Source organism: Planococcus citri, chromosome 1 (genome assembly GCF_950023065.1).
Source record: "Planococcus citri chromosome 1, ihPlaCitr1.1, whole genome shotgun sequence".
NCBI lineage: Eukaryota > Metazoa > Arthropoda > Insecta > Hemiptera > Pseudococcidae > Planococcus > Planococcus citri.
Genome location: NC_088677.1, coordinates 25635787 through 25648782, shown reverse-complemented (window position 1 = coordinate 25648782; position 12996 = coordinate 25635787). Strand labels below are relative to the sequence as shown.

Here is a 12996-nt window from a genome sequence, read left to right as displayed (position 1 = left end):
TTAAGACTAGGGTACAGTAACGCTATCTATGCTCTCTTCGAGACATGCTTTCTGCGGTAGAAAACAGCTGTTGACCCTAAATATAAATTCATTCGAGTAAATTTTCAATTTTCACGAATAAGTTCGCAAACTTCTAATGAAGTGAAGTTGAGTTGAGCGGTTGACAGTTGACTTTCAAAGTTTTAGATTTTAGATTTTGTGATTGTGGGCATTGGATTTCGAATTGAAACGATTAACTGATTTTTGATCAAGTTCAAGTTGGAGTTTGAACTTTGAACTGATTGTAACTTGTAAGTTGTAAGTTGTTCATGAAATGAAAATTGAAAATTAATTTTGATGAAAATTTAAAAAATTTTGCATATCACTAGCGCTCCTATTGGTGTAATAAAGAAACTAAAATATTTTTATTTTTCAAAAAAAGCACAGATCAATAAATTCAGAATCTTTTTATTTATCCAAAGAAAAATCCTTGTTTTCAAAAAAATCTGACCATCGCCATTTTGTTATGAAAATCCAAAATTGAATTGAAAGTACAAAGTTCAAACTTTGAGTTATTTCATTTCGGTTCGTGCATCGAGTAATCGTTTCGAATTAAATTTATGGTGTAATTACAGTACGCCAGAATTGATTTGCAAATATCGTTGATTCGGTGTGATACTGATACAATGGCTACCGATATTGAATCCCGCAAACTGATTAATTTACGTGTAATAGACTTGAGAACAGAATTAGCGAAACGGAATCTTGATAAAACTGGCGTTAAAAATGAACTTATCGAACGATTACAAAAGGTATGTTATTCATTCACCCCCCTGTAGTACCTTTGTCTCAATCGAAGCACACATTTTTCATTTCTAAACGTGATTCGGTATTTTTCGTGGATATTTCGTATCAATGTTGGAAACGTGTTGCAGGCTTTGATAGCTGATGGGTATGATCCCGAAGAATATATTTTCGATATAGATACAGTGGATAAGAAGCCATCGCGCAATAGTAAAAGTAAGTCGTTAATTGTTTTTCTTCTTGCTCTTCTTAAATTCACAGCGAGGTAATTCGTATTTATTAATTTGAAAGCGAAATGGCCAAAATACAGGCCATTAAGTAGCCTAGTAATTTAAATCATGTGATGTAGCTATTATCTGACACGTTTTGAGTACTGATTATTGGTGTCTTCGCGATACGACACAACATTCGTCCACCATTTGATTCGAGTACCGGTTTCGTTTACGAGAACTTGCGATAAAGCAAATTAACAGAATTAAAATAATATTCAAAGTCAAGGTATGTGAAATTAGTATAGATCGACGTACGTAATGATCTATGCGAGAAGACCAATCGCCACGACGGAATACGAATTTCAGTATTTTTTACGATTTATTCTTCTTTTACGTGTATAAACGAAGGTTACCTATATAAAATCGCGAAAAAAAGCGAATAATTAGCGATATCTCAAGATACATTTCAGCTCATCGAAATCGTCGGAGATTACCGAATGTTGCGGCGTTGTCGACTTGTGGACGCGCACTATCCGCTGCAGTTTTAAAAGACTCGTCAGTCTTTTCGAAAAACACGTAAAAATTAACAAGTTTGTAAAAAAAGGTTTGCTTTTGATACTAGGACGCACAATGGGTGAAGGTGATTTGGATAAAGAAGATAGCGGTGCTAATGATTCATCATTTGTATCCGAAGAAGACGCGCAAGAGAACAAAGAAGATGAAGTTACGCAGGTTGAACAAAATAAAGAAAATTCACCCCAAGAATCCAATACGACTACAAGCGAGACCAAAACGTCAACGCCGCCGCAACAGCAACAACAACAAGCGCAAGAAACATCGCCCAGCGACAACGTCGAAAAACCAGCGGAAAAGACCGCCGAAGTTAGCGAAGATAAAATCGAATTAAATGCGTCGTCTACTACTATAACAGACGACGCTGCATCATCGACTCCTGACAAAAAAGCTGAATCTAGTACGACGGAAACAACGACTGTTGCTGCTCCTGCTGCTGCTACCTCTACTACTGCTGCTGCTCCCACCGCTGCTGCTACTGCTGCTGCTGCTCAAGAAACTCCTGTTAAAGATGAAAATGCACCTCCTAAAGAGCAACGAAATACTATTGCCAAAAAAACCATTACAGAAGAATCCAAAGAGGTTTGTTGAAATCCTAACATAATGCGTTGCCTAAGTTTTACGTCTCCCACAGCAACTTCCCCGCCTACCTGGCCTGTGAACAAATCATTCCAGAAGTAACACAATTTATATTCTACCTTTATTATTTTAATCGTTCGTTAGTGAGCTTCGGATCGATTTTCAAGCAAATTCGATCAATAAGAAAGTTACCCGAGTGTGTTGTTTTGCACGTCATCGCTTCAGTCGCCGCATATTCGCTTTCAAATGGTTACTTTATCGACAACACTGTCACTTCCACGAGCCAAATCATACTCATCGGCGTGAAAAATCATTCAGTTTTGCAAGTTGTCCGTTCGAAGACACCATTCCAGGAGTTACTGACACCGGGTTTTCATTCTGTGCAAATATACACGATCGTAACTTTCCTTATTGGTCGATAATGTGCGTTTTTTTTTTCAATATCAAATACCATAGCTGAATCTCGGATAAAGCGTGACTTTTTTGCGAATCGATTTGCATGCAAAAAGTATTCGAAACTGACTAATATTAAGATTTTCGTAGAAAATCAGTATGTCGTATGGTTGTATTCGTGTTTATGATACGCGTACGTTTTTTTTTCTTCTACTCTTATCAGCTACACGTTAAATATGTTAATTTTATTCATGTATTTATGCGATATGAAATATATATTTGTCGAATCCACCTATGTTACATTGAGCTTTAACTATGATGTGTTGTTTTTTCGTGTCCGTCTTCGCTGGATTATTTTAATGAGTGTTCTTATCTTCGCATTTCAGAAACCGAACGATACGAATAAGGAAGATAATGAAGATTCTATCAATTTAACCATCGGCGAAGATGAAGTCAAGTTATTTGGTGAAGAGGTACGATTTTAATTTAACCGATAGCTTATCTGTATTCTGTAATATCAGCCTGTGCTCTAATTTCACTTGTACGATTTACAGGAAGAATCGTCTCATGAAAAAGATACCAAGGGTGAGCTTTCATAGCCTATTTCTGGATTGAAATCTTATCACTGATTTATGTGAACGATCGAATTCATTTTTTAATTATAGATGACCAACAACAGAGCGGTAATGCGGGTCAGGAAGGTGAAAAGGAATCTAATGCCGATAAGAATTCTGCTGCGAAAAGGTACTTGAAATTTATTCGACGTAGTATTCGTTTTTTTTTTTTTTACATTGGTTGAAATGAAAAAGGACAAAATGCCTCGATTGTTGTCTATTATTACGTTCAATGTGCCCCCTGCAAAGCCTATTAAACGGTTGAATTTTCCTATACTAAAATTACCTTTGAATCATGCTTTTATTATATAGTTTGTTTTTATGATTTACAGCGAACAAGAGAAACAAGATCAAAAAACACCGGGTAAGAATAGAAGAGTTTTATTCATTTTAATATTATTTCTGTTATTATTATTTTAAATCTAAATTGACACTTTGTATGCAGTTAAAAAGGTAACGACGCCGAAAGGAAATGGAAGCAGTAGAAATTTATGGGTCAGTGGATTATCTTCGATGACCAGAGCAACCGATTTGAAAACCTTATTCTCGAAGTTTGGAAAGGTATACATAATGCACATGTTTTATTTAATTTGTATTAATGCGAGTGGCACTCTGTGTCAGATAGTTTTAATCTATCTGGTCCTATTTGAAATCTCGCCAAAGTGAAATAAGATCGTGTTCCCTGTGCGATGTTAATTTCAATACACGTACGGTTTATTACGGACTTGACAGTTATTCGCAGTATTTCATCGAAGTGCTTATATTGTTCGATTATTATCGACGAATTATTATATACAGAATGCACACTTTATTTTATTTCTTTTGATGCGAATGGCACTCTGTGTCAGATGGTTTTCATCTATCTGGTCCTATTTGGAATTTCGCTAAAGTGAAATAAGATCGTGTTCCCTGTGCGATGTTAATTTCAATACACGTACGGTTTATTACGGCCTTGACAGTTTTCTGTAGTATTTCATCGAAGTATATTGTTCGATTATTATCGACGAAGTATTATTAATGTTGTAATTTTTTTTTACTCGGTTGCGTAGGTTGTTGGAGCGAAAATTGTAACTAATGCTAAAACCCCTGGATCGAGATGTTATGGATATGTTACCATGTTGTCCGCAGATGATGCTACCGTCAGTATGCAGAATTTGAACAAGACCGAATTGGATGGTAGAATGATTTCGGTGGAAAGAGTGAGTATTCTTAGCGTTTAAATAATTATTTCGACATTTGTGGAAAATTTTCTACGTTTCAATAAACAAAATTATTACCTATTTTGACATTAGTGGAAAATTTTCGACGATCGAGTAAACAAACAATATTATGTGATTTTCATTTATTAATGGAATGTTTTTTTTTCACGTTTTATGTAGGCCAAGGACGACGGAACTGGACCTGCCAGACCCAAAGTTGCCAAAAAGGAACCCGAAAAGAAAAAAGTAGGAGCTGAAGCTGCCGATGACAAAAAACCCGATATCAAGAAACCCGCCGCCGCTAAAACCGCCGAAGGTGAAGCGAAACCTGACGACAAAAAAGGTATAGCGTCAAAGTAACGATCTATCGAAACGAATCCGTAAGATTTTTTAATTATTTTATTCGCTGTTGCAGATGAAAAGAAAAGCACTTCGATTAAAGACGTCTCCGAAGATGTTAACGGTGAAAGTAAAACTGGCAGTCCTAAAAGCGATAAGATCGATCATCGGGGCCGACCTGCTGGCAATCGAGGCTTCGTACACGATTTCAGGAACAGATCCAGAGAAAATGGAAAACCTCGTTCGGGTGTTTTGACGTTTGCCCAGATTAAAGTACGACTTCGTAGTATATTTTCAATGTTTATTTTTTTATTTTTAACGCGAAAATTTCGACCAATGAAAAAAGCAACGAGCACAAACAAGAAACGGTATCTTTTTAACGAGAATATTGATAAAACGGTTACTCACCCGGGTTGTACTATCGTCGTTGGTCGAGAAACGTTCTGACCGGTGGTTATCGACCTTGGTAGTTGCGATTAAAACGTTGAAAAATTCAGGTTACCCGGTTAACAACACGATGAGTCGTCGATTTAACTATCGAACGGTGGAGAATTATCACGCATGTTTGGTTTTGTACGCGCCACTAGGCTCACTCGTTACCGGCTTCGTTTTGCGGTCGTGAATTTGTCAACTATGGTTGTTAAAGTTACCACTGCTGTTGTGTGTAGAAAAAAATTGAAAAAACAAGGCGAACTTGTGGCGGCGTCGATACTTTTTTGGAACAATTTGGCCACAGAGTTGATTATTTTACGACAAACAGCCACCCTCGTAATGGCTAAAGAAATATTGTCGTGTTTGCAGGAGGAACGCGAACGTAACAGATTGAAAGAAAAAGAACGAGCTTTACGTATCGAAGAAAGAAGACGTCATATTGAACGAGATCGTCAACGTGAAATCGAACGAAGACAACGTGAAGAAGCTGTACGTCTAGAAAGGTAATTCGAGCGTTTGTAAAGTGCATCTGTAAAGTTTGCAGACGAATTAAACGTATTAATTTGCGATGTTTTTCGACAGAGAACGCGTGAAATTGAAAATGGAACGCGAAAAGATCGAAAGAGAGAAAGCCGAATTACTGAAACTGGAAAGGGAAGCTCAACGCATAGAACGCGAACGATTACAACGCGAAAAAGAAGAAATACGCAGAGCGCAAATGAAACTAGAAGAGTCTCGCAGAGCCATCAAGAGACCAATGGAAATTCCGCGCAATTTCGACGATGATCGTAAACGCCGTCCTCCTTCGCCGGATCGAAGACATAATATTCACGTATCTTCTTCGTCATCGAATAGGTGAGTTATCGAAGGCTCGTACAGCTTCATCTTGAGAGTGTGAAGTACCTATTCTATGAACTCGGACGATTTTTATATTTTATGAATCTGAAAAAAACTATTTTGTTTTATGATTTCGTAGAAAAGAAATCCCACCTAGAAGCAACGGCGCTCGTGGCCGTTCCCCACCTTACGCATCCAGCCGACGTGACGGATACGATAATAGCGGCATGGATTCGTCCAGAAAAGAGGCATTATCTCATTCATCACGCGATAAATCAGGCAAAGACAGTTCCAGGTAAATATATACCTCCTGCAACGTACTAATCGCAGATTTATTTAAATGAATATTCGTCTTAATTTATTAATCCAATAGGGTTGTGTTTCACAACAGATACGATCATCACAGTTCTTACAAGAGTACTAGTTCTCACGCATCCGAAGACGTTAGATCGAACGATTTGAGACATCGGTATCAAGACATAGCTAGTAAATCATCCAGTGCTAAAGGTAACTAAACTATCATCGTCGTATCCTTCCAGCGAATTACCAACATCTCGTATTTAACTCTTTCGTGTTTTTATTTTGTAGAAACTAACCGTTACGATCGAAATGTACCGAGCGAAGGCTGGTCCAGATCCGCATCCGGTATGTCATCTGCGATCAAATCATTCAGCGGCGGTTTAAGCAGCGGCGGCAGTACATCTATATCGTCCAGAGATCCTTGGCAGCCGAGTTCCAGCGAGAGGAAATCGGATGCGCCACCTCCGTGGGCCCGATCCGGCGGCGGCGGCTCCACGTCCGATAGGTACGTTAAGCGGTACTATTATTGAGTCCTTCCTTTTTTTTTTTTTTTTCATTTTCATGCACGTTGATCGTCTCTTCTGTACATGTATAAATTATATCATCCGTAGATCAGTTTACATGGAGGAGGGGAGAAGGGAAGGAAGGAAGTTAACGTGGAAACGATAGAAAGACGCGTTTTGTGAGATCATCGAACGTGCACGTCACTCACTTCACTCGCCCACCTGTAAATTAATTTTAAGTCTTGAGTACCCGATGTGTGTTATTCACATTGCATTGTTTAGATGGAATTCCCGGGGTCATGAATGGAAGAAATACGCGTAATGTGATCGATCCGGTGATGGAGTTAGGGTAAGAAGATATCTAGAAATGCTTGAGTTTTTTTTTTTTTTTTTTTTACAGTTCGTTTGTCGAATAACCAACGTAATTTTTTTCGGTAGAAGTTTATTGACGAGTAATCACGTAGTGTTTTTTTCCCTTGCCACTGGAATAAATACTGAAAATTGATTTTGTAGGAGTATTTTTGGACACGAGTTGGTGAAGTTTATCAGAAAACAACTTGAAAATTGAAGCTTTTATTTTTAATTGATGACATTTTTTTTCGATTTTTTTTTGACTGAGCAGAGGGGTATAAAATTGAAAAACTAGTGGGATTTATTGAAAATTTTGAAAAAATAATTGAAAGTTTCGTACGGAAGTTGTGAAGTTTCGTTTGATCAAAGTGCCAATCGTTTGGGAAAAAAGTGCACCGCAGAACTATATCCTCAAGTATGTACTTTTAGGGGCTTTTTTCACATTTTGCATTTTTTGAGCACTTATTTTCAATATTTTTACTAACCTTTGATAGAAGGGAAAAAAGTGAACAAAATTTTCAACCATCAGAAACAGTGATGTAAGTTTCGAAATAAAGGCTTTCGAGGTTGCTGATTCCGATTGTGATGACCATCAGACCCAGAAACCAAAATCCAAGATCCCTAGAAGAGGACTTGTTACCCACAATTTTTTAAAATGCAACATGATTATTTTTGAAGGCGTTGACTGTGGTTTTAAAGTCAGTTGATCCACCCCTCACCCCCCACCCCTAAATTTTGATACCCATATTGCATTTTTCAAAATCTTGTGCCTCATTTCCCTCTTCTTGCTGCTTAATTTTGATTTTTGAAGTCAAACTGACGTCACAATCAGAATCAGCATCTTCGAAAGCTTTTATTTTGGTACCTTACAGGGTGTCCAACAGTCCTTCTGATCCAAAAGGTCAGGAAAAGTTTTGTTTTTTGGCCTATAGATCCTTCTTTTGAAAAAGTCAGGGAAAAGCCCTTTTTGCTCGAAGGTCCTTTTTTCCAAATTTTCGTATAATTCTATCATTTAATCAAAATATCAAGAGAAAAATGAATACTCAATTTTTCAGAATTTTTTATTAAATATATCTAATAGCAAAAAGTTAAATATTTTGGCGATGAAAACGAATTGATTTTTTTTTTGTTTCTTTTGAAAATTCTAAATTTTTGAAGCTTTTTTTTTGGCAATTTTGTAAAAATGAATTGGAAGGAAGGGGGGTATCAGTACACTTTCAAATTTCAATTTTAGAAATATCCTTCCAAAAGGTCTTTTTTTTAAATTTTCAGATTTTGTTAGACACCCTGTACCAACATCAGTGATTTCGATATTTAAAAAAAAATCTCCCCCCCCCATGAAAAAATAGGTAGTCTACGAAAAAATGGCATTAGCTCTTACAAATTCCTAACGCCCTTTTTTCAGCGGGGCTTTCACTTTTGAGTAACGAGTTTTCCTCCCAACCTAAATTGTTATCTTCTGCCTCGAGGGGGGAAGGAAGGGGCAGCTGCTGTTATTCGAAAAATGTTGCTATGGAAGCTCATTTTTTTTTTAAATTCAACTTTTTGAAATGATGTAACAATATGAAAAAGCATTCTTATTGATTGTTGTTTTCAACAGTGATTTTTTTTGAGTCCTTTCTGTGTAGAGTAATTTTAAAATTTCATGCTTGGCTCCATCGTCGGATCGATCGTTGATTTTATTAATTAATTTTATTTTTGAAGATTTTATTCATTTATTATAATGATATGTTTAGACTCTCGATGAGGAGAGTTGTTCATGTACTGATAGAAAATATAATATATCGAATTAAGTTGTATTTAGAGGTTGTATACGAAGTATGCAGTAAGATTCTCGATTTACTAGTTAAATATTATAGATCGCTGTAAAACTCGCTTTAGTTGACCAAAGAAATAATTAATTTATTGTTTTTAATTGTTTGAAGTATAGCATTTTTCATTTTACGTATTTTTTTTTTTCTTCCTTCATCCTTCACATAGTAATTGAGTTGAAAATAGTGAAAGTAGTTCTCCCTACGATTACTTCGTTCAATTTTTTCCGTTGATGTTCATTCGGAAGTATTCATCCTTTTTTTTTCCCCCTAATGCTGGGTTTATTATTTTAATTTGATCGCTTTAGTGATTTTATTTTTTATTGCGCGTAAGAATGAGCGCTCATCACGATGGGTTACGTACGGTATACTCGATAAGTAAGCTTGTATTATTATTTTCATGTTGCGTATATATTGTGATGAAATAGTTTACTCGTCTTTTACAATCTAATGTGTGTGTGAGTTTCTTTCTGCAACCTCTAAAATAATATTCAGGTGCCCGCGTTTAACGATTTTTGTATCAAATATTGTTTTTGGATGGTCGCAAAGTAATTTAAATAATCGAAAATTATTTTCATTTGTTGCAGATGGGCGAATCCGAGCGGATCATCATCCTCCATGAGCATGAATCGTAGCGGACCTATTGGTGGCAGTAGCAGCACGATGTTCGGTGGCAGCGGAGGCTATTCGGATGCGATACCTAGTATGGGTATGATGAATATGCAATCGAGTGCATCTTATAACGATAGATTCGACGCGTATAAAACAGGAATTCGGAAGTATTAGACGCTGGATGTCGAGCTGTTCTCTGTTGATTGATATTTTACACGAACGATGTACGTTTGTTTTCATCTTACTACTTTTATCTTTATTATTATTTTTTTAAAAAGAGATGAGATATTTTAGAGATGAATTACGTATGTTATATTTATTATAATTTGTATGGTGTGCTTCATTCCGTATGTACTGCGATACTTAATTTTTTCTGTTTGTTTTTCCCCCCCTCTCGACGAATTCATAGTAAATTGTACTATTTTGGCGCACGTGCTGTATTTTTATAAGGACTCTATTGATACGAAATGTATATATTCGTGTATATGTTTTAAATAAAAGTGTCAAATCATTTGTATAAAATTTATTTGTTTTTTAAAAACTAACATGATTAGAATTAGGCGACGATTAAACCGATAGGTGATACAGATCTTTAACCCAAGATGAATAGAAATCGATTTTTTTCATACTCGAACGTAGTTTACTCTTATCGAAAGTCTTGTCTAACTGAGAAGGGTACATTTTAGAAAATTCTCCGTCAGTTTTCTTCTTGTCTTTGTTTTTTTCTCGAATCAGCGTTTGATTGAAAAGCTGATGTAAATCTGAAAGGGCTGAGAGCATGTAGAAATTTGACTCTGGTTTTTCTGGGCCAGCTAGTAAAGCTTCGATGTCTTCGTGAAGGATATTCGCTTCTTCTTTGGAACTTGAGTATTCGGCGTTCTGGAAAATCGAATAAAACAGGAAAAAGTGATGATTAATTATATTTATTATAATAAAATGGATACTAAATGAGAACGAAATACTTACATTGGTAACTTGGAATATAACGTTATCAACGGATGATTTTTTAGAATCAAAATTCACATTGGAATTTAAATTCGCCGATAGATCTAAAATGGTATGTAACGATTCGCAGCAGTAATCTTGATGTTCACCTAAATATCTTCGTACAGTAAACGCATAAGAAGCTAGAACGTTGCAGATGTTCCATAAAATACAAGGCGAAGGTGTTACTTTCTGTAAATACGAAATACATTAGTGAATAATTTCTGGAGAAATTATCAAGTAAGTTCGGATTATCGAGAAGATTTTAATGAACTTACACATAGACTGGAAAACGGAGATATTTCTTTGATCGTAGGGCATATCTTGACGTATTGTTCTTTGTTCTTTTTCTTCATGAAATCGTCGAGATCTTCGATATTTTTATCGTACCTTTAATTAAAGATAGATTTACGAAATGAAATACTCCCCGTAATAGTAACGTTCTAACAATTTACGTAATATTACACATATTAATAATTATTTCTACCTTTTACACCACCAAGGTTCGTATTCCGGTATCAATTGAGAAACATCGCCTGATTTCAGTATAGCTTGGAACTCTAGCTTTTCTTGTTCGCTCAATCTTCCCCAGATTTCATCAGCGTCGTTTAAATTCACATTCTCTAATCTTTCATACAAATCGGGTAAAGAATCTTCATCGTCTGAATCTAAACAGAAAACATTTACGACGATGAATCACAGATGTAGGTACTCGAAGAACGTACGTACGAATTTAGAATTTTATTGTTTCTGTACCTCTATCTTCGATTTCATCGTCTTCGTCGGCGTTCTCTTGAAACCTCTTCAGGATTTCCATCATCTGATTCCTGCCAGCGTGATCGATATTTTCGAGTTTTAAATCTTCTTCGATACATTCTTTGTAAAATTGCTCGGAACAATCTAAATGCTGCTGCGACTGGTAGCATGTTTTAGAACAGTAAATCAAGTTACATCGAGGACAAGTGTAGTTCGCTGTTGCTTTGGAGCAGCTGGAAATAGTGAAATTTTGATTTATTATAATAAGCTGTATAATTGTGATAGAGAATAGAATAGATGCTTATAATACGAATACTTACAAAGCACAATTCTTTACAGCGGTGTCGATTTCCATCCTGGATTTTGCTCTCGGTTTTAGAGGAGGCTATTACTGGTTGATGGCTGAGTTTAAACTCAGTTCTTGAATATCAATTTCTAAATTAAGAGTTTTAAGTTGGCTTTAAATTAGCTTCGAATTGATTAGCATAATGCAGAAATTATAAGGAAATAATATTTTGATCAACCAAACATGTTATCAGTAGTTTTGTTATCAAACAAAACATCACGTGTTAGTCACGTGGTTTCTACCCCTTCTTCTTACTTTCCTGTCAAGCTATGCTAAGCAAAAAAGAGCAAAATAAATAATAATAAATTTTTGCTCATTTTTTAAATTTTAGTTGAGTTGAACTTGAAAAAAGAAAAAAATATACAAAACACAATAAATATTTAGATACCAAACAGCTTTTGAGCATTTCTAGGTCTGATCGGATCAAATTCATCATTCTCTGCCGAGTAGCACTTGGTACTTGGTAAAAAAATATACCTACTCATCAAATCAACAAATTCTGGGGTGCAATGGTGCAATTGATTCCAATTTGATGGATAATTATCATAATTATGCTCGTAGAAATCAAATTACAACTGTTTACACATTGAAATGCCCCCCTTTTTTTTGTAAAAATACCTATAGAATCTTTTTTTTTTTTTTTTAACTTAAAACAGTTTATCATCTGATTTTGGGTCCACTCAAATTTGTTTTCAGGGATTTCTCATCAACTTACCTCTCGAAATTTCAGCCAATTAATTTTATGAGGAGAAGAGTTTGTTTCTCTGCAGTTATTTTTATTTATTTTGTACAAGTGTGGTATTAATACATACCTACTTAGATCCATTCCTTTCAGTTTCTTGAACACACAAACTTATCTAGGTTTACGATGATTCTTTTTTGAAATTTTAATGCCATGTTAATGTCAATAAATTAATGCATTGCTCATGCAGGAATGGTAGGTTGATATCTATTTATTATTTCCAAACATCATAAATTGGTACTTACCTAAGTATCATATTATTGATTTTTATTACACTTCGGGTTGTTTGAAGTATTACATTTACCTTAGATGTTTTTCAAAAAGAAGATTGGAAAACAAATTTTTGATTTTGAATTTTACAAAAATCGTACGAGTACAAATTTTTTTGTAGATTTTGAATTTTTGCCGATTTTCTGATCCAGAAAGATGACAGATGACAAGAATGATGAATAAATTTTGTACCATAAGGTCAAACGTACACAGGTTCATCATATTTCGACGTATTGTGAACTGGTATTGAATTGATGGGAGTTGGGAGGTAACAGAACACTATGTTTACCAATGGGTATGCGAATATCCATATGTTTATAATTAACCTCTCTCTTTCTCTCGCGTTCTCTCCCTACACCA

General features: G+C 35.5%; 2 protein-coding genes across 6 annotated transcripts; one reads left to right on the top strand and one right to left on the bottom strand.

Annotated features, from left to right (window-relative positions):
• Positions 1–512: 512 nt before the first annotated feature.
• LOC135850031 (scaffold attachment factor B2-like) lies at positions 513–10060 on the top strand. Of its 4 annotated transcripts, XM_065370724.1 has the most exons (18): positions 513–791; positions 915–999; positions 1618–2150; positions 2927–3013; positions 3095–3125; positions 3206–3284; positions 3487–3518; positions 3600–3715; positions 4204–4353; positions 4534–4696; positions 4769–4965; positions 5494–5627; positions 5707–5979; positions 6101–6256; positions 6335–6468; positions 6550–6766; positions 7047–7113; positions 9514–9652. In XM_065370724.1, exons 1-17 carry the CDS (start codon positions 666–668, stop codon positions 7084–7086), a joined length of 2553 nt encoding a protein of 850 aa, XP_065226796.1. In that variant the 5' UTR covers positions 513–665; the 3' UTR covers positions 7087–7113; positions 9514–9652. The 4 variants fall into 4 exon arrangements, with proteins under 4 accessions (XP_065226796.1, XP_065226794.1, XP_065226793.1 ...); XM_065370722.1 differs by lacking the exon at positions 7047–7113 and having other exon boundaries at positions 6353–6468; positions 9514–10060; XM_065370721.1 differs by lacking the exon at positions 7047–7113 and having other exon boundaries at positions 9514–10060.
• LOC135850041 (zinc finger HIT domain-containing protein 2) lies at positions 10047–12845 on the bottom strand. 2 transcript variants are annotated; one of them, XM_065370742.1, is made up of 7 exons: positions 12612–12845; positions 11599–11713; positions 11279–11511; positions 11010–11190; positions 10801–10912; positions 10505–10714; positions 10047–10417 (listed from the first exon to the last, which is right to left on the bottom strand). In XM_065370742.1, exons 2-7 carry the CDS (start codon positions 11631–11633, stop codon positions 10106–10108), a joined length of 1083 nt encoding a protein of 360 aa, XP_065226814.1. In that variant the 5' UTR covers positions 11634–11713; positions 12612–12845; the 3' UTR covers positions 10047–10105. The 2 variants fall into 2 exon arrangements, with proteins under 2 accessions (XP_065226814.1, XP_065226813.1); XM_065370741.1 differs by lacking the exon at positions 12612–12845 and having other exon boundaries at positions 11599–11860.
• Between the last annotated feature and the right edge of the window lie 151 nt (positions 12846–12996).

Coding starts and splice junctions, on each gene's coding strand:
- LOC135850031 (XM_065370721.1), top strand. CDS start 666: ATGGCTACCGATATTGAATCCCGCAAACTGATTAATTTACGTGTAATA. Junction 2,151..2,926: donor TTACAGAAGAATCCAAAGAG/GTTTGTTGAAAT, acceptor TTCGCATTTCAG/AAACCGAACGATACGAATAA. Junction 6,469..6,549: donor TAAATCATCCAGTGCTAAAG/GTAACTAAACTA, acceptor TTTATTTTGTAG/AAACTAACCGTTACGATCGA.
- LOC135850041 (XM_065370742.1), bottom strand. CDS start 11,633: ATGGAAATCGACACCGCTGTAAAGAATTGTGCTTT. Junction 11,191..11,278: donor CGATGAAATCGAAGATAGAG/GTACAGAAACAA, acceptor TTTTCTGTTTAG/ATTCAGACGATGAAGATTCT. Junction 10,418..10,504: donor TTATATTCCAAGTTACCAAT/GTAAGTATTTCG, acceptor TCGATTTTCCAG/AACGCCGAATACTCAAGTTC.